This window comes from Antedon bifida, chromosome 5 (assembly GCF_963402885.1).
Source record: "Antedon bifida chromosome 5, ecAntBifi1.1, whole genome shotgun sequence".
Taxonomy (NCBI): domain Eukaryota; kingdom Metazoa; phylum Echinodermata; class Crinoidea; order Comatulida; family Antedonidae; genus Antedon; species Antedon bifida.
In genome coordinates, this window is record NC_136230.1 from 24,280,163 (window position 1) to 24,299,257 (window position 19,095).

Below are 19,095 nucleotides of genomic sequence, written 5' to 3' on the forward strand. Positions count from 1 at the left end.
TTTAAGTAGGCCTGACTCTAAACGTACAGTAGCATTTATTTTATCTTACCAAAAGCATTTACTGAAAAGAGAAAAGGAAAATTTTCGGTAACTTTCTGAAAGAAATCATCTGATGCGATGTTGCGTCTACAACTGATGAGCGTTCTGTTGATCACATTGGGATCCGGAAAGCTAATGTTACCCCCAGGTATGTTATATTAATTCCTGTATTAAATTTTCTTTGGTTTAACGAGATCTAGAATAGCTATGATAGGGTTATGTTGGTTGTTCACATTAAAGTTATGTTCGGTTAATTATGTATTCAGGTGATATACTTCTGAAAGTAAAATCGCCGGGAACTAGACATTGAATCTAACCGTCATTTTCATGAGGTAAATGACGTTATGCTTGAATCCTATCAAGACGCAACGTAAAGACGTACGGTAAGCCGCAACGCAAGCGCGTTGACCAATCACAAGCGATGCATTATTCGAACCATAGCTTGTGATTGGTCATTTCGCTTGCATTGCGGCTTACGTCTTTACGTTGCGTCCTAATGCTTGGTTCCCACTAGAGACGTAACGCAAGGACGTAACGTAACGTAAGTGAGTTGACCAACCACAAGCATTGGATTATTCGAACTCTCGCTTGTCAGTGGTCAAACGCTTGTCTTGTGTACGTCCTTGGGTTGCGTCCTAGTGGGAATCAAGCTTAAGTGGAAACCTTCATTTCACCATTGGGCCTTACACCTATATCACCTCCCTAATCACAATCCTACATCCGCCACTACCCAATTTAACCAGACTTGGTTATTAAGTTAAATTGATCATAAACTTTCAAATATAACTCTTTCGAACTTTCAACTACCATTTTAACTGTCACATTAATGTTCTAAAATTATGTTATTATGCCTAATCAAATGTTTCCGTTTCAACTATTAAAAAAATAAGTAGGGACACTTTAGGTACAACTTAATTTATTGATAGTTCCGTGTTGAACACAACAAATATTGGAAGAACCTGATATAGTTTTGTAATTAGACAGAACTAAAGAATGACGGAGGATGAACGATGGCTGTATTCTCTCAAAGGCAATTCGTTTGCGAGTATTGATACAGACAAGACAATACACATTACTTATCACGGTTGACAAGAAACGTGGCAGTTGGACCGGGCCCCTCTAAATTTCACAAATTGTAGTGCAAAAGATAGGATCAATTTTAATTCAGCACTTCATTTCACTACCTAATTTTAATTCAATTCAAAATTCTTTAATCATCCCACACGGGCAATTCAATGTTTTAACTTTTCTCAGTGATTTTGTGTAACGTTATTCATATTATGATTATTGAATAACATGCATTTGTTTGAGTGTCTCAATTTTGGTTGTTATAAATAAAGTGAGACTCATTGAGCAGACTGCACGAAACACAATTTTTAGATTAATATATCACTATCTTTATCTAACAAGGCCATATACATGGCTGCAGTCGCGTGCTCAAGTTAGTGTTTACCGACCAACCGATCGACCGACCGACCGACCAACCAACCGACCGACTGACATAGTGAGCTGTAGAATCGCGTTGCACGCGACTAAAAATCATTCATTCCTACAATATACTACAGTCAGTATTTGTAGGCCTACTTCTGTTGCTCTTATAAAGACCAATTTACACAGAGGAGTGGTAAAGGTAAGCAGACCAACGCGTAGCCTGTCCTACGTATCTATCCTGAGTGCGTTTCCGCTCAAGCGCCCGTGTAAATAATGTTCATAAAATAACATAGGCTTAGATTCTATATTTTTGTTTTCCGCATACCGTTACCGCTCGTCTTTTTAAATTGGACTTTGTATCTAACACTTTTTAAAATAACAAAAATATGAAATTAATGATAAACGTGTACACTATTGTAAAATATCTCACATCATCAGTAAAAAAAAAATGTGTTAATTGGATATAGGGATGTGTCGGGAACGGAACTCTTTAAAAGACATACTCCCATAAATAATTTCAAATATGTTATAAATTTTCACCCATATTATGTGTCAAAATTGTACATGTAAACGGAAAATGGTAACGTGATTATTTGAACCAATAGGAACGTCTGACAGGGTGCCACGGTGCCACGATCCTGGCAACGTAAGGTGGGCGAGAAGGCAGAGGTTTTACGGAGGACAACTCTTAGTGTACACTTGCAATACGGGCTTAACCCTGGTTGGAAAAACTAACATACGTTGTGAGGGCGGCCGATGGTCAGATGTCAAACCGGTCTGTGCTGGTAATGTTGTGATAACATACGTATTAAGACTTTGCATGGCATGTATGGTGTGCGCATGCTCCAAGGATCAGGCAATTCACGAGCATGCATGACTATTGGAAAATCATCTTTTAGAACTTCTGTGTGCTTTACCTGACAATGTGCCTGTAAATAAGCAGCCAACCCAAGCCAGTTTAAAAAAAATTACAGTAGGCCAACAATTAAATCATTAGGTTCTGCATTCATTTCACAGTTGTTATACATCCTCAACCTTTCTAAAATTCTTGGGTTTCCACTCGAATGCCTGTACAACAGAATCACTTATATGCCTACAGAAATTAGTGTGCATTAAAGAACGGTTTCTTTTTTCTACATCCACTTTTTTTTTATGTTATAAGACCTGTTTCCTGGCGTACAAAATCTGATTTTGAGTAAGCCTAAAGCCTTCCTCTTCCTAGACCTACCAACATGCATGTTTCTGCACATCACGCGGTGTATGCATGTCATCAATAAACTATACTCTACAGTACGTATTGGTTTATTTGTAAATTTGACATTTCTCCCAGCTCCTGGCTGTGATCCGCCCGGTAAACTAGAACTTGGCTCTTCAGAAACAGTACCCGGTGGTGCTGTAGTCAGATTCACTTGTAGCAAGGGGCTAGAACTTCACGGCTCTTCAACGATTTACTGCGATGGTACTCAATGGAACAGTACCGTTCCAACTTGTTTGGCTGCCAAACCAGAATATAACCTCATTTCAAACTGCCCGACTCTGCAAAATGTTGCTTTTTCAAAACGTATGGATTCTGAAAGAGCAGTGGTTATCATCTGTAATAAAGGTTACCAGCTAATTGGTACGGGTGTCTTAAGATGCAACATGACCAATGAGTGGATGTCAGAGCCTCCATTGTGCGTAAGTAAGTGCATTTATGAACGTGCATGTCAAGAAGACAGTCTATGTAATCCAAAGAAGTGCTATTTTCAACAGGACAATTGTTTTAGTGCATAACGGTTAAGTCGACAAAATATCCAATCTGCTGACAGTAATGTTTCGATCTTTATTTTATTTCATACGCATCCAACAGCGAGTAACAAGGTCGATAAACTATTTTACAACTTATCGTGAATATAAAGAGTCGTGGGTTACAACCCTGGCACTTGAACCCTCCTGGACCTTGAGATTGAAGGGCAATCACTTTAACCACAAAGCTACATCTCTACTACCTTTTTAGTACAGATCTCTCATGAAGTATGTCGATCATTCAATTAAAAATAATGAACAACCAACTAAATCCATTCGTACATTATTTATTATTATCATACCATCATACAATAAATGCCGAGTACCAATATTTATCCGTATTTATGCCGTTAATGCATTGCGTCATTCTATTAATTAATCAATCACGCATAACGGATTGTAACTAGTGCCATCACATAAGTAAGGAATGGTAATACGAAATTTGCATACTTGAAATTTCCACCATGTGTTTTCAATGAGACAATAGACCGGGTATATTGGGTTAAGCTATGTTATGAGAGTGCATTGAGAATTAAGAAGTGGTGGTCGTATTCATAATTTATATTAGAAAAAGTTAACTTTTTAAAATGATTCTATTTAAATTTTGATGTTTGCGTTATTCAATATTATTAGTTGATTTTTTTAAAGTTTTTGTTTACATGTTTTAATAAAAAATGAAATATTGCAATACAACATTCACGTAGATTCTTCGATTTTAAGAGCCTGCATCAATGTATCGGGGAAATATGTAGATCCAGATACAGTATTTCAAACACATAAACATACTGAAACATTTACATGTTGTTTTTAAAATATGTTATTATATGATTTTATATGCGAGGCAATGCACGGGGGAGCATTAATTAAAACTTGAATTAAATCGTTCTAATTATTATTTTTAATTAATATTTTTACAGCTGACGGATGTCAAGATGTTGCAGATCCCGCGAATGGCATTGGACAGAAAAGTCAATCGGGTTCCGTTATCACATTCCAATGCTTCAACGGTTACAGTCTTCGAGGTGTCGATATGATCACATGTACAGAAGGAGGTTGGAGCGACAGTGTGCCAACGTGCATTTCAGAGCAGACTACACTTCCAAGGGCCGATAGAACTTGCATTACCCGTCCTCCAAGCATCCAAAATACAACATACGGGTATCAGTCTCGAACACATGACGACGGAGAGCAATATTACGAGGTCAACTACTCGTGCTACCAGGGATATAAACTTTTATCTGGTGCAACTACCGCAATATGCTCCGAGGGACAATATTTTTGGCCACTAGAAGGACCCCCACAGTGTGTTGGTAAGTTATAGATGGCATTTTACATCCGATTCTTCTTAACTGACTTGCAATAGTCAGTTAGAATATATCTAATGACGGTAACATAATAGGGCGTATTTCATTGGCGCTGAAGAGTAACTAAAATTAAAGATTACAATACAGAATCTATATTCAAACAATAATGATTTTATCTTTTACATATAGCAACATGTGCAGCCCCGGCATTTTACTGTGAACATTCATGCATTGACCGACCAATGGGAGCAGAGTGTACTTGCTATGATGGGTATTACCTAAATGACCGTGGACATTATTGTTACAGTAAGTACAGTAATATTCAAGTCATATTAATAGAAAAAACGAACGATCTCGTCTACAGTTGTATTGGGTATAGGATGATAACAAACCGTTGGAGGCCCTAATTTGTGTATGTTTACAAACAGTATAATATTAGGTTTTAACATTCTACCCAACGTCAACAGGGCCAGACACTGAACAAACTGGTTTTCTTTTAACCCTTTTGAACCCATAACTCTGTTGTATCTCGCGACCATTATAGAAATATTATCTATAAGCAATATCCATTGTGTTGATTATGGTTTTTTGTTACACTCAATTTAACTTTTTACAGATATCAATGAATGTCTAACAGAGGGTATATGTGGACAGGGGGTCTGTCGAGATCGAACAGGAACATACCAGTGTTATTGTTCACAGGGGTATATATTGGTGGATGGAAGATGTGAAGGTGAGAGCACTGAATAAATTTGTCGAATCTATATAAGTAGAACCTTTCCTTTAGGGCAACTCTATTTAGGGGACACTCCTATTAAAGGTACACTTTCCCGTGTCAATGAACGAGGGGAAATATGGTTTTTAACACTATGGCAAATACCTATTCAAAAGACACCCCAAATTAAGGAACATTTTTTTGTTGGGTCCCGATGGTGTCTACTGTAGAATAATATATATGGTTGATTTATTGGTGAACAATTCGGCACCACGAAGTGACACTAACCTAAAAATCTTTTTTTCTTCGATATTTTGATATATCGAATTTTCAATAAACAAAATACGGAAGCAAATTTCTGTGTTCATGAGCGCCTGAAGGTTGAAATATTCAGTCTAGCTAAAGGTCAAAGATATAATTAATGTCTTCCTGATTTTTTTTTTATTTAACGTTGAATATGACATTTAAATGTCACATAATAGTTATTTAATTTCACCAAAAATTGAACCTACAAATCTTTAATAAAAGGTACCAAACTAATAACAGAACGAAAACAAACATTATTATCATTCTCATGAACAGATGCCGATGAATGCGAATATCAATACAGATGTCGAAACAGTCAATGTGTAAACACAATTGGATCGTACACATGCCAGTGTAATGACGGCTATAGAGCTGGAAGTAGCAATAAAGAGTGCTATGGTAAGCAATATTTAAATTAAAATCAAATCAAAGTAACATTTTACTTCCAAGGAACAACAACCCTTCACACATCTTCTAAAACAAATTATCTTATTACAAATTGCTAATGATAAAATTTAAAATAAAAACAAAAGCTTCTAACTTGTAATTGATCAAATCGCTTGAGTTGCGTTGTGAGTTTTAGGCGTAAATTACGGACCAATTATTTATTCTCCCAAACGTCAAAGAATTTCCTATGCTTCTATTTTTCCTGAACCTAACACTTTATCTCGCTTCTCCCAAATGTATGATTTGGACTTACGTATTATAGACTTGTGTATGATATGGTTGTATCGTTATCGTTAAACTAGATACCAACGAATGTACTGAAGATCCTGGTCTCTGTCAACACGGCACATGTTACAATGACTATCCAGGCTATATCTGTGGATGCAATTATGGATTCAGACAGTCAACAGATCGTAGGAGTTGTATAGGTATACAGTACTTCATAATGTAAAACAAATTGCACTTCAAATTGGCTTCAAGCACAACTTTAGCTGTGAACAATTAGCTTCTTTAAATAAGTCTATAAATACACACCTTGTCGGAAAAGAAGATATTACTGATAATGCTTTCAAATGACAGAACCAAAAGCGTTTATAAGCGTTTTATTAGGGTTGTTTGTACTTATTTTAATTCTATAATGTTTTTTGAAATTGACATTTTGCCGGTAGATAAGAACATGTTTACTCCAATTTCATAGTTTCTAATAGTGTTTGCTTGTTTCTAGATGTTAATGAATGCGACACTGAGGATAATCCATGCAAAGACAGATGTATTAACACGGTTGGTAGCTACAATTGTGGATGTCAAAATGGATATGTATTGGGTAGTGATCAGGCTACTTGTGTTGGTAAGTCTACAAACCTGCAAACCTGTTTTCTGTAGTTTACCAACATTGTTCTACTAGTTTACACTGGTACTCACAATCTTAAAAATTTACACCGAAATTTAAGAAAAAGGAGAGTATACTCCAAGAAGGTAATAAATGTACACGAATATCAAATAAAGTTCTGCAAAGTATAGGAAGATGATGATATCGTTTAAAACCCGAATTATGTAGACAACTTTGGATAAATTTTCTCAAGAGTTTGATCGAGTTTACAATCTTCACTTCTTCAAATAAGTTTCTGCAGTTTGCCAAGTTTTTCAATTGACCTACGCTTATTAGCAATCGGTTTTTTTTTATGTAGAACCCATCAATGGTTAAATAGATTGCGATTGTCTCTGGTTATTTCAGATTTCAACGAATGCGAAGATGGCCAAAATTCCTGTCCTTCTGGCAATATCTGTGAGAACACAGAAGGTTCGTACAACTGCAGGGAATGTCAACAAGGATTCAGATTGACGAACGGTGTATGTAAAGGTAAACCATGATCCATGATTCTACAACCTTTTGAATATAAATTTGTTTTTAACATTTTTCATACCATACATGCAAATATAAATACAATTTCTTCAATGTTCAAGTTATCTTTCTGAATGTTGCAAGTAGGTAGGCCTATATCCCAACAGACCATACATATTGATTTTATGGAAATCGATCTATTGGTAACGTCAGTGAATTGAAATCTCGAGTTATGTTGTATTTTTAATACTGTAATATACAAAATGTTAAATATCACGCCATCGGCCGATTTCTGCATTCTACCAAATATTTATCTCAGTTTCTTAATTTATTATGATAATATTCTTCATAAATGAATGTTCTTATCTTTTAATGTTCTCATGTGATTGTTTAGATGTGAATGAGTGCCTAGAGGATCACGGCTATGGCGTCAAATTTGGATACTGCGAGGCCTGGTGTGGGAATACGATCGGCAGCTATACTTGTTCATGTCCTCAACACGTGTCAAAGTGGGTTGGTTACGAGCTTGCTGAAGATGGACATAGGTGTATACGTAAGAATACCATCTTTTACAAAAGAAGAGCACTTTTCGAGTGAAATTCTGTGAATGGAGCCAAAACTTATATTTCTTTGTTAAAACTTTGATAGTAATTAAAGTATTTTGTTTTCATTTAGCAAATTTTCTGATCTTTTGCTTTGTTGTATTTTGTTTTTTTTAAAGCAATATTTTTTTCTTCAAATCGTACTTTACTTGTTGATAATAATCTAATATTTGTCTTTTCTTTTTAAATTTTTAGCCGCTGTATGCTCAACGTCAAACTGTGAACACACATGTATCCCATCTTCTAATAGTAGAACTTATCGATGTAGTTGCAATGCCGGGTACAGACTGCATAGAAATGGGTACAACTGTGTTGGTAAGACAAGGAATTATTTATTTCTTTTGATTGGATTGCATTTTCAGTAACGTAGTACTACTACTAGAGCTTTTTCCAATTTGGTGTTACCAGTATTTTACTACAGTACTTTGTCCACGGGTGCATTTGAAGTGGAGGGAATCATTAAACTTAGGCCTATAGTCAAATAGAACCCGAGGTTTGACTCCGATTGTATTATACCACAAGAGAAAATAAACACTTTATTTATATTCCTCTCAATTACTGTAGTCTACATGAAAAATAAAGGAGAGAGGAACGTTTCTTCGCGTTACTAACCTTTCATTACATTACATTAGTGTTTGTTTGTTTATTCAAAATATTTTATACACGTACAGATATAGATGAATGTGAGTCTGAATCGAGCTGTCCACATGCCTGTGTTAATACAGTTGGTAGTTTTGAATGTCAATGTTCATCGGGTCATGTCACCACGCCAAGTGGTGAATGTGAAGGTAGGCATTTGGTTTTAGAACCAGGGAAGATTGAATTCCTTTTCACTCTCCGGTCAGAACTGTTCGCATAGGAAAGTTTTAACCAACCATTTTTCCAGCATACACCTTCGTCATCTACTTGTCTAGACTTCTAATGTCATTTGGGGATTTAGCAATATTGTCACCATGTTTCTCACTCCCATTTTCAACCAATCCTACCAATTGAATAGCGTTTCTTACGTTCTCCATGAGTATATATTGTTGTACCTTACACATAATAGTAAAGGCAATTTATTTTTGTTTATCTTAAGTTGACTTTTTGACAGTTTCCGGTTTTTGTGTACACTATATATTGTTACATTGATGTTCTTATCCGCTATTACTAAAGCCAACATTAAATAACCTTATAATATGTTACTATTGCTACTACAGTATTAAGAAATAAACGGATAAATACTCCATTCATTCACTCAAAAGTACGAACATTTTACTTTGATCTTAAGCTATGTCTACACTATCAATCTTTATGTGACAACAAAATGCGATGTAATGATGTCATATCACTACATTTTTGGGCACATCATACTTTTTGTCAAACTAATATGGTAGTGTAAACAGAGCTTTAGAGAGTGACCGGTAACACAACCTAATTACAAGAATTAAACGAAATTTAATTATAATTACAAACTTTTCAATAATTTTGCAGCATGTCGACCTGATTCGTATTACAACTTAAGAACGAATAGGTGTTTTGATTGTCCGGCAAATTCAGGCACACGTGATTTGACAGCAAGAACAACAATCAGGCATTGTTTCTGTAATGACGGTTACGAATCAACTACAACGAAACTTGTGTGTAACGGTAAGAAACATATTGCGCGGCTCATGGACGATACCATTGTCTAAGAGGAGGTTTGTTTTTTAATTATGTTCTTCTCTCGGAGAGGAAAGGCTTATTTCGGTTTATCCAGGTAGGCTAGGCACGAACAATATTGATCCAGTTTCATATCAAATAAATTGTAAAAGTGAAAGATTTGTGACTATTCTAAACATCCGTTTACACTACATAAATAAAAGATGTTATCTGCTATTAGGCCTAACGTTTATAAACCAACTAAATTAGCTTTCCTCAAACCGCATTTTGTGAGGCTTAGAACATGCACATTATTGAATACTGATTTTTTTTCTTTTCTCTTTTAAGATATTAATGAATGCGCTAATAACAATTTCGGTTGTTCTTTCGAGTGCGTGAACACACCAGGCTCGGCGTATTGCGTCTGTGAGCCTGGCTATGAGTTAGACGATACTGGCAAGACGTGTATTGGTAAGCTACCATTGTTTTTTTTTTAAACTAGGCCTATCTAAAAACGCTGATACTTCGGATCACCATAAAACCAGGGGATATATGGCGCGCGAAACTGTCATTTATTCTGAAAATAGAGATCTCTTCAATTAATACAGATATCTTATATAAAATAAAGATATCTCCATATCTTATAAAAGTAATATATCAGGTGTTGATAGAGACACCTCCGTTTTAATATGTTAATTGTTTATTATTATTATTATTATTATCAGAGATGTCATGGATTCGATATGTTTATTTCCGAATAAATTACAGCTTGGCGCGCCACAGAAATATCAAAATCTTTGATTTAAACCTACTTTTTTTATTAGATACGGACGAATGCAGCCTGAAGAACGGTGGATGCCAGCACCACTGTACTAACTCAATCGGGGGATTTGAATGTTCATGCAAAGACGGGTATATAAAGGACTCTGGGGACAAATACAGGTGTTTAGGTAAGCGTAACATCACTGTTAACAGTTTAGTGAAATTACACAATGTACTTAATCAATATGGAGAAGGCATGAGTAAATATTGATTATATGGAAGTTTAAAATAGGACATAACTGGTGGAACTGGGTTATTTTTTTCAGCACAAGAACAATTATAGTTATAAAAGAAATAAATCTTTTGTTTATTCCCCCACACAATGTTAACAGTTTTTCTGTATGGGTCAATATTTTATGTTCCCAAAGTTTCCCTTATCGTAACCCAGTTTATATTAAATGTTACCCGGATTGAATAATATTTTTAAATAAAAGTAAAAAAGTAAAATAAACATAAAAATCCAAGATCCGTGCTAAAATGCTAATCAATGATAATTATAATTTCAACAGTATCAATCGGCATACTGTTTTCACTACCAAAACACATTTTCTTACTTGTACCTTTTTAGACATTGATGAATGTGCGGAAGAAAATGGCGGTTGTGAGGTCACCTGTAGAAATTACGATGGTGGATATTACTGCGACTGCACAGATAATAGTTTGATCAATGATGACGGTGTTTCATGTGACCGTAAAGTTCAATGATTTTATTTTTAAATGTTGAAACGTTTCAGGTGAGGCCATTGGGTTGCGCCAGATTGCTAATTGCTCAGATGTTCGTCCCTACACTTACGCAATTGTAAGTGCGCCTAAGTAATATAGTTATCGAGTGGGACTCGATGGTTTAAGGTTAGATTCGAGCTTATTGGAAGCAGTGAGTACTACAAATCTTTACTACGAAGTAGTTGCGTCAGAGAGATATGTTAATTGGTCAATTTCTGTTGCGCATGCACAGAACGTGGTAATACATAATTTGATCATGCTTCATCTTATATTATTTCTTATTTGTTATTACAGCGATTGTCTGCAGTCCTCTTGTTGTACCACACAATGGAAATTTATCACCAAAGAAACGTTGTATTGGAAAAGAAAGTGGATTTTCACTTATCGGTAAACATAGGTCACTTAATTGACGAGCGTAATGTACAGATCATCTCACAATTAAAAACCACCACAAGATATAATTAGTAATTTACAATAGCTACGATTTGAGATTTATCTCTATAACAATTTATGAAAATTCTAAAAAACAATATGCATTTTCAAAGACTGCAAGCTAGAAATCTATATCACTGCAGAAACTACAAATTGTGTAACATAACTACCAAGGTTTTTAGAATGATAGGATCATCTCAAAAATGTATTTCAACCCAAAACATAAAAGGCCTATTTTCAAGTTTAAACGATTGTTAACTAAGATTAAACCACCCCAGACACAAGATACAACGTGATGTAACGTAGCAGTTAATAAGATGTGATAGTGATATACAGCTCATTACCTCAAAATAAATATGACGAATCAAAAAATGGGTATTTTGAAAGTTGGCAGCAAATACAGCATACAAAAGAAAGTCAAGAGAGTGACCAACTAAATGCTAAACCTAGCATAGAATCGAGAAGCTCAATAGTTCTTTTCAGTACTACATACCGCGAACTGTAATATCGATTATCGACATGCAAACGTTGATGATATAAAAAACAACATTTTTAAATAGAATTTTGTCATATTATTTTATATGTTTTTTTGCACAATGAATTACTTACTTATTTTAAATAGCAATGTTTGTTATTTTGTAGTTGGATCCACATGTGAATATACATGCGACCAAGGGTATGAGCTTACGGACCGTGCCACAAGAATTTGCTTAAACACAGGAAGATGGTCTGGAGAAACGCCTAGTTGTCGTCGTAAGATCATTTTTAACTATACAAAGTAGTTTTGCGTCAGGGAGCTTTTAATTGGTCAGATGTTCTACACTACACTAATACGTAATTTTACTGGATAGACAATCTAAATATTGATCTATATGTTCTTAGTATCCAGTAGGCCTACGTCAGAGTAGGCTAAATCATCTGACCAAGTTACGATCTATTTTGTATGCTTCGCAATTACTATCCTAGAAATCTAAAACTGTACTGTACTATTTTGCGAACCTTTTCTTAAGCTATATAAACTATATATCTAAAGTAACTTACGTCATAGATATCTGGGTCTTAAAACCTTCTCCTTAGAAAAACGAATAGAAATATATATCCATTTTGACACTGTATAAATTGCATAGTCGAGTACCGGGTCCCACTCCAAGGTTATAGTTCCACACAAAATGTCTTAGTCATGCGTATTGATTATTTGTAAGGCAAAGCAATAAGGTACAATCCCCAAAATCACAACATTGGCAAAATGACATCAAATTCGTCCTGGACGAATTATTCACTTTGTACTGTTTATCCTTCCAGCGTTAACGTGTCCTCCATTGACGCCAATTGAACATGGTGAGGTCATTCCTGAGAGTTGTATTAGAAATCCCCAGGTGTTCAAAGCACGATGTGCATACACGTGTGAGTCAGGTTACGTCATCGATGGCAATCAGTTCTCAAAGTGTAAGGGCATTGACGGATGGACGTCGGCACCTCCAAAATGTGTAAAAGGTAGATTTAATGTTAAAATTACATTTGAAAGACAAGAAACATTTATATAATATATTTGCGCACATCGAATGGCATACAATCTCATCCTATTCGACCTTTTCTTTACCTTTTTCTTGATCTGACAATTACGTGTAAACACTATAAACCTCTTGTTGCGATTTAAAGGCGTTCAAACTCTGTTTCGAACTAAATCATAGATTGTACCCATATAAATGTTGATTGCGTAGATTGTGAGAAACTTTATTCTATTGCTGGTGGGTAGGTGTCTATCTGTGTCTATCAATGGGATGCCTATACTTTTCATTTTTACTCGTTTGTCTGCAACTTGAAGCTCAAACAAACAAATTATTTGGATGAAATATAGCATTTTCTATTATTTAAATACCTTCAAATAATTTTCAGATGTCATACCAGAAATTCATTGCAGTGACTCAGTAACGACCACGCTTGCTGAGGGAGAGAGCTCGACGCTTGTTGCCATTGGCGCACCAAGATACAGTCTTGAAAGCATAGAAAGGGATACACCAGAAGACACCTTATTTGGACCGGGTTCACACACGGTAACATTTACTGCGAGTAGCAGTGACCATGAAACCACGATATCTTGTGACGTCATAGTTACTGTATTAGGTAATTTACCTTCTTTGACACTTTACTGTTTATTTTGTTAATTCATTTAATTGTTCACTTGATGTATATCGGCATTTATTGGCTATAAGAAAAAATCATGGAACATTTATTTTTAACTGAAATAAAAAAGTTAGGAACGAACACCAATTTATGCAAAAGATTGCTGAAGACTATCTACTATAGTGGATGTTTTCAGGACTGAAAGTCGCCGTTCCTGGAGACCACCAAGAAACAACGTCGTTCAAAAAGGACAAAGCACAGGAAGAGACGGCATTTTTGCTTGGGTTCTACGTCATGAAAATCACGTCAAAATGTTTCTTCTTAGTTTCTGCAGTAACTTTTTTATTGCAGTAATTTGTTTATTCCAATAAAGCGTATTATCTAAGTATTAATGTAGAAGCTGTGAGCCATTAACTGCAATAATTCTATTTATAAGGTTAAGGAGTAAACAAATGAAGTTACTGCCTTAACTGGTCGTCTCCATGAACGCTTTAGTGATTAGCTGCAGTTAACAAACTTGAAAATTATTTTTATGACAGATGAAGAACCACCTAAATTTAGTGGATGTCCGGAAGACTTTGTTGTCCAGTCTGAAGAGCAGTATCCAACGGTAACCTGGGACGAGCCCTCAGTAACAGATAATGTAATGGTTACAAAACAATCAAAATCAATTGTAAGTTCGATATTATGTTGACAAATCCATATGCTACCATGCTCAATGCTGTCACCACAAATACAAATTTATAAAATGATTATATCCTTCCTGAATGTCTAATTTATTTAGAGGCTGTTTCTGATTCTCTGTAATTGACATTCCCATAAAGCTCTGTCTACACAGCTATCAAACTTTATGTGACAAAAAAATGCGATGTGCCCATATATGGACACGATGACGTCATATCACCACCATATTTCGGCACATCGCACTTTTATGTCAAACTAGTTTGATAGTGCAGACAGCGCTTAAAGGATACAGTGGAAAGGCACACTTCTGCGTGTCCAGTTGGTTGAATGAATGTTCCGCCTGCCTGTTTACTCTGAGTCAACATGACCTAATGTACTCCTTGAAGAAATACCTGTTACCATCGTAATATGGTGCAATGTTTCCATATAATTATGGATCTAAACTTGCGTAAAGGTTTGCCACTATTAAAACATTTAAACGAATTTATTTTGTTTACAGAGTCCAAATAAACGCTTTACATGGGGAACATTCCTTGTGACATACGAGGCTAGAGATGCATCAAACAACATAGCATTCTGCACATTCCAAATCAAAATTGAACGTAAGATGTTTTTGAAATATACAGCTGTAAATACTAGGCCTACATAAAACGCCACAAAATAAGTGTTAGTGCAGTGTTGAATTAAAATGGTACCTGAACTATAGACTTTTAATGTTCCAAAACAATTTCTCCGGAATTCCCATATCTACGGAATTCCCACGACGAGTAACTGCCACTGTTTTGGACTCCCCTTTCTACTGCTGTTAAGCGGTGATGCGCGGATATAACAAGCATATTTGGTGGACAAACAGTCAAACAAGTTGTCAAACTGGTGGCATACAATTTGTAAACGGAGAATAAATAAAACCTAGGTCTACTCCACATCTACAACTATCATAATACGATATAATCCAAATCAGTTATGTTAAAGTTATATTATGTAAAAATCGATGTTATTTTTCAGCTAAAAGTTGCGGTTTGCCTTACGGCCCACTAAATGGCGTGGCAAGCTGCGTAAATTGGTTGTTTGGAGAAATATGTAACCCTGTCTGCAACGATGGGTATTATTTCTTTGATGGTCCTCTCAACAACTTGTATGTATGTTCGACTGCAGTTTGGACACCAGGAAGACAGATTCCTGACTGCACAGGTATTTAGATATTAAAGAGAAGCTCTGGGTTTAAACTTTCTATTGTTTATTATAAAAATATAAATTCAACAAAATAGATAATGACCCCACAAGTGCTACCAGAATTGTTCGTAATGTAAAACTCTGTCTACACTATCAAATTATAGTTTAATAACAAAAAAGGGTCATGTGTGCCCAAATATGGTAGTGATGTGCTTAAATATGGTACTGATATGACATCATCATGCCCATATATGGGCACATCACATTTTTTTGTCACATAAAGTTTGATAATGTAGACAGAGCTTTATAAAGTAATTTTACTGATTTTCAATTCATAAAGTAATTATTTTCCTAAACAGAATATACATTACTTGAAAATGGAGAAACCGAATGTTCTGTTGGAACTCAACGTAAAGAATACTCATCTATCGGAGGCCCGGCCTGTCGTAAGTAATCATGATTTGCCGATAGAAAAAAACAATTCCCCCAGTTGTACGTCAGTTTTTTATATTATCATTCTTATAACTATTTTTCGTAGTGAAATGTCCAAGAGGACGATATGGCGAAAGACTATTCAACGAAGCAGTTTGTACCGACTGTCCTATTGGATCTTACCAGAATGTAACAGGAATGACATCATGTGAACCTTGTCCTTCTGGTCTTAGTACGACCGACCCAGGTGCAATATCTGAAGAAAAATGTGTGCAAATTGGTGAGACTCGTAAACATCTTTTAACATAAAATATGATTAAAGTTCCTCTTTGAGTCCTTCAATGATTCTTGAGGTCATTCAGTTAATTTGTGTTGGTCTTTTGTGGATTCGTACCCGTTTTATGTCAGTGTCTGTTAAATCACTTTTCATTAAAGTATTTAATTAAGTTTAATCACGCTGGACCTCTTTCACGAAATATGCCATTGTTTCAAAAAGTATAGCTTCCAAATAATATATTATATGCACATTTAAATAATATAGCTATATACTTAACATTGTATTTGTTTATTCTACTACTTATTTATTTTATAGATAACCAACCCCAACCAGCAGTTGAAACAACTGAAATCGTCTCAGTTGTAACAGAGATAATCGAAGAAGGTACTCTTGACGAGTCATCATCAATAATCGGCGGGACAAGCTCAAGTTAATTAGTCAAGCTCAAGTTAACTAGTCAAGCTCAAGTTAACTAGTCAAGCTCAAGTTAACTAATCAAGCTCAAGTTAACTAGTCAAGCTCAAGTTAACTAGTCAAGCTCAAGTTAAATATTAAAGCTCAAGTTAACTGTTCAAGCTACAAACAACAAAACTTTTTGTTTTTTTTTAAAGCAAAACTCATTATTGTTAAAGATGTATTGTTTTCCAAAAACATGAAAAAAGTCATTTTGTAGAAAAATTGGAAAAAATGTTTTCACTTATGGAAAGACAAAAAGAAACGGTTATTTCAACCACAAAGCAATTGGCTGGCAGCCAATTTGGCTATTTTTTGCTTCAAATTACATTTTTTTAATAATAATTTTTTTTCGATCCAATTTTTGGTAAAAGTGAATAAACTATTAATGGAACATCAAAATGGCATATTAAAAAAAGTTGAAACAAAATATTTTTTTCAGGAGAACAATTTATCTTTAAAGATCAATAAACCAAACGTTCCATTTGTAAAACAAGTAGGCCTATCTTAGTACTGTTTCTTCTTATTAAGGATCTTCAAAGTTTCTCTTAAAATGATTCGTCGTATTGTTAAAACACATTGGCACACATCTCGTTTATCACAGGAAAGTTTCCCTGAGTTTCAAAGCAGAGGTTCTACTGTACATTACCTGTAATTGTTGATGAAACCTTTCATTGTATTTCAATTCGAACTAATTGGTACGGTATTATCATATTTTGTCAAAAACCGTGGCGTTCACCACTGGATAGCATACGAAGTAACTCCATTTGTGGAGTGTAGGAAAAATTGTTATGTCGTATTACATCAACATGTACTATGCGGCCTAGACTTGCCTTAAGTCTGTATTTGATTTGTTCTTTTTATGTTAGTCCATCAGACGACATTTTAAGTTTTCTCTGGAAGATCAAGATTATACGTATGAAACACAATATGCGCCAACATAATGATCTTTTTATTAATATTATTATTCGAAACTCAGTCCAGAAAATAGACTATATGCGGCCCTATCTATCATAATGACTATAAGATTATAATAATTAGAATTTTCCTACAAACTGCTGAGGCATTATGTATTTTTGTTCCGTCATTTTATAATTATTCTAGTGTTTGTGACTTTATGAAAGAGAGCTTTAATGATTATGTTTGCAATGTGTCTATTGTGCACATTATACATTATTTCTTATTTATTGTTGTCTTTTTGAGCATTGTTGTTCCTATCTTTATATGGAATTTAGTCTAAAATAAAATATTGAAGCGATTGAATGAATTGAATAACTATATTATATACAATGCGTAAGGAATTTGTTTCAGTAAGAACAACTGAGATTATCGTTTCGGGACGATATACGACGGAGACGGTAATTTATACAAATATTAATCTGCGCATGCGTATGAGCCCGTCGAATGGTCGACTTAACTTTCGTCTCAAACACTTACTAATAACAGAACACAGCATAAAAATAATATGTTTAAAATACTTGTTTTTCGTGGGAAAATGGCGATTTAAGGTTATCAACTAAATACATAAAATAAATTTGTCTTAATCTTTGTTAATTTTTGATGATTTCTTCTATTTATTTTCTTTGTTTCTTACTAACTACTGTTCTAATTTTCTCATTTATATTAATTATTTCAAAGTTAACTAAATAAGGCTAATTTAAAAAGAAAAACATGACTGGATTGCGATGATGACGAGGTTGGAAGAGTAGGACGATGATAATGATAACAAAATAGATTTACGATGATGAGGGGAATGATGATGACGATACGTTACAGTATAATGACAATAATAGGAACTAGTTACATCATGTATATCAATTGTGCGCATGCTGGGAAATTGCTTCCTCACTTGATTCGTCGACACAGTTTTTGTGAATTCTAGGTCCAAACAAGGCAATCTAACAACAGGACAATGAGCTCGCCTTGCCAAGTTGTTTGATCTGTCATTTTTTATATTTTTTATATGGATGGCAATAAATATTACAATTACAATTACAAAGTTTGGAACTCGTAACAGTCCTTTGACCTTATGTATGGCTGTATTATGTACATATTTTCCGTGGCGCGCGCGGTGTCTGTTAAGAGGCTGATCGTTTCGCTGCCACATATAAACTCTTTGATCTCCGGAGCTCAGCATCATGTTGTTAAATTGCCCAGGTCCAAGTATGGAACAGCCAGACATTTTTGGTCCAAGCAACGACCAACGTCGTACAGTACACTAGTCCAAGGTCGTGGGAAATCGAAAGATCCTATTGGCCCATGATGACGACATGATTATAAATAGCATTAACAAAGATGACGGGAATCGGAGGAGTATTACTGCAAAATGATGGTAATAACATCGATGGTGTTATGGCGACAAAAACTGCTAATAAAAAAAAAAG

General features: G+C 35.0%; 1 protein-coding gene across 1 annotated transcript; it reads left to right on the forward strand.

Moving 5' to 3' along the window:
- LOC144841876 (uncharacterized) lies at nt 1–18,265 on the forward strand. The gene is made up of 25 exons (XM_078698147.1): nt 1–187; nt 4,173–4,565; nt 4,749–4,865; nt 5,176–5,292; nt 5,857–5,979; nt 6,330–6,455; nt 6,752–6,874; nt 7,262–7,387; nt 7,764–7,922; nt 8,167–8,286; nt 8,643–8,759; nt 9,445–9,600; nt 9,940–10,062; nt 10,416–10,541; nt 10,982–11,104; nt 11,431–11,523; nt 12,211–12,321; nt 12,871–13,062; nt 13,465–13,692; nt 14,232–14,365; nt 14,876–14,978; nt 15,382–15,567; nt 15,909–15,995; nt 16,088–16,261; nt 16,574–18,265. The coding sequence occupies exons 1-25, from the start codon at nt 118–120 to the stop codon at nt 16,690–16,692; spliced, it is 3,546 nt and encodes a 1,181-aa protein (XP_078554273.1). The 5' UTR covers nt 1–117; the 3' UTR covers nt 16,693–18,265.
- Nucleotides 18,266–19,095: the final 830 nt, after the last annotated feature.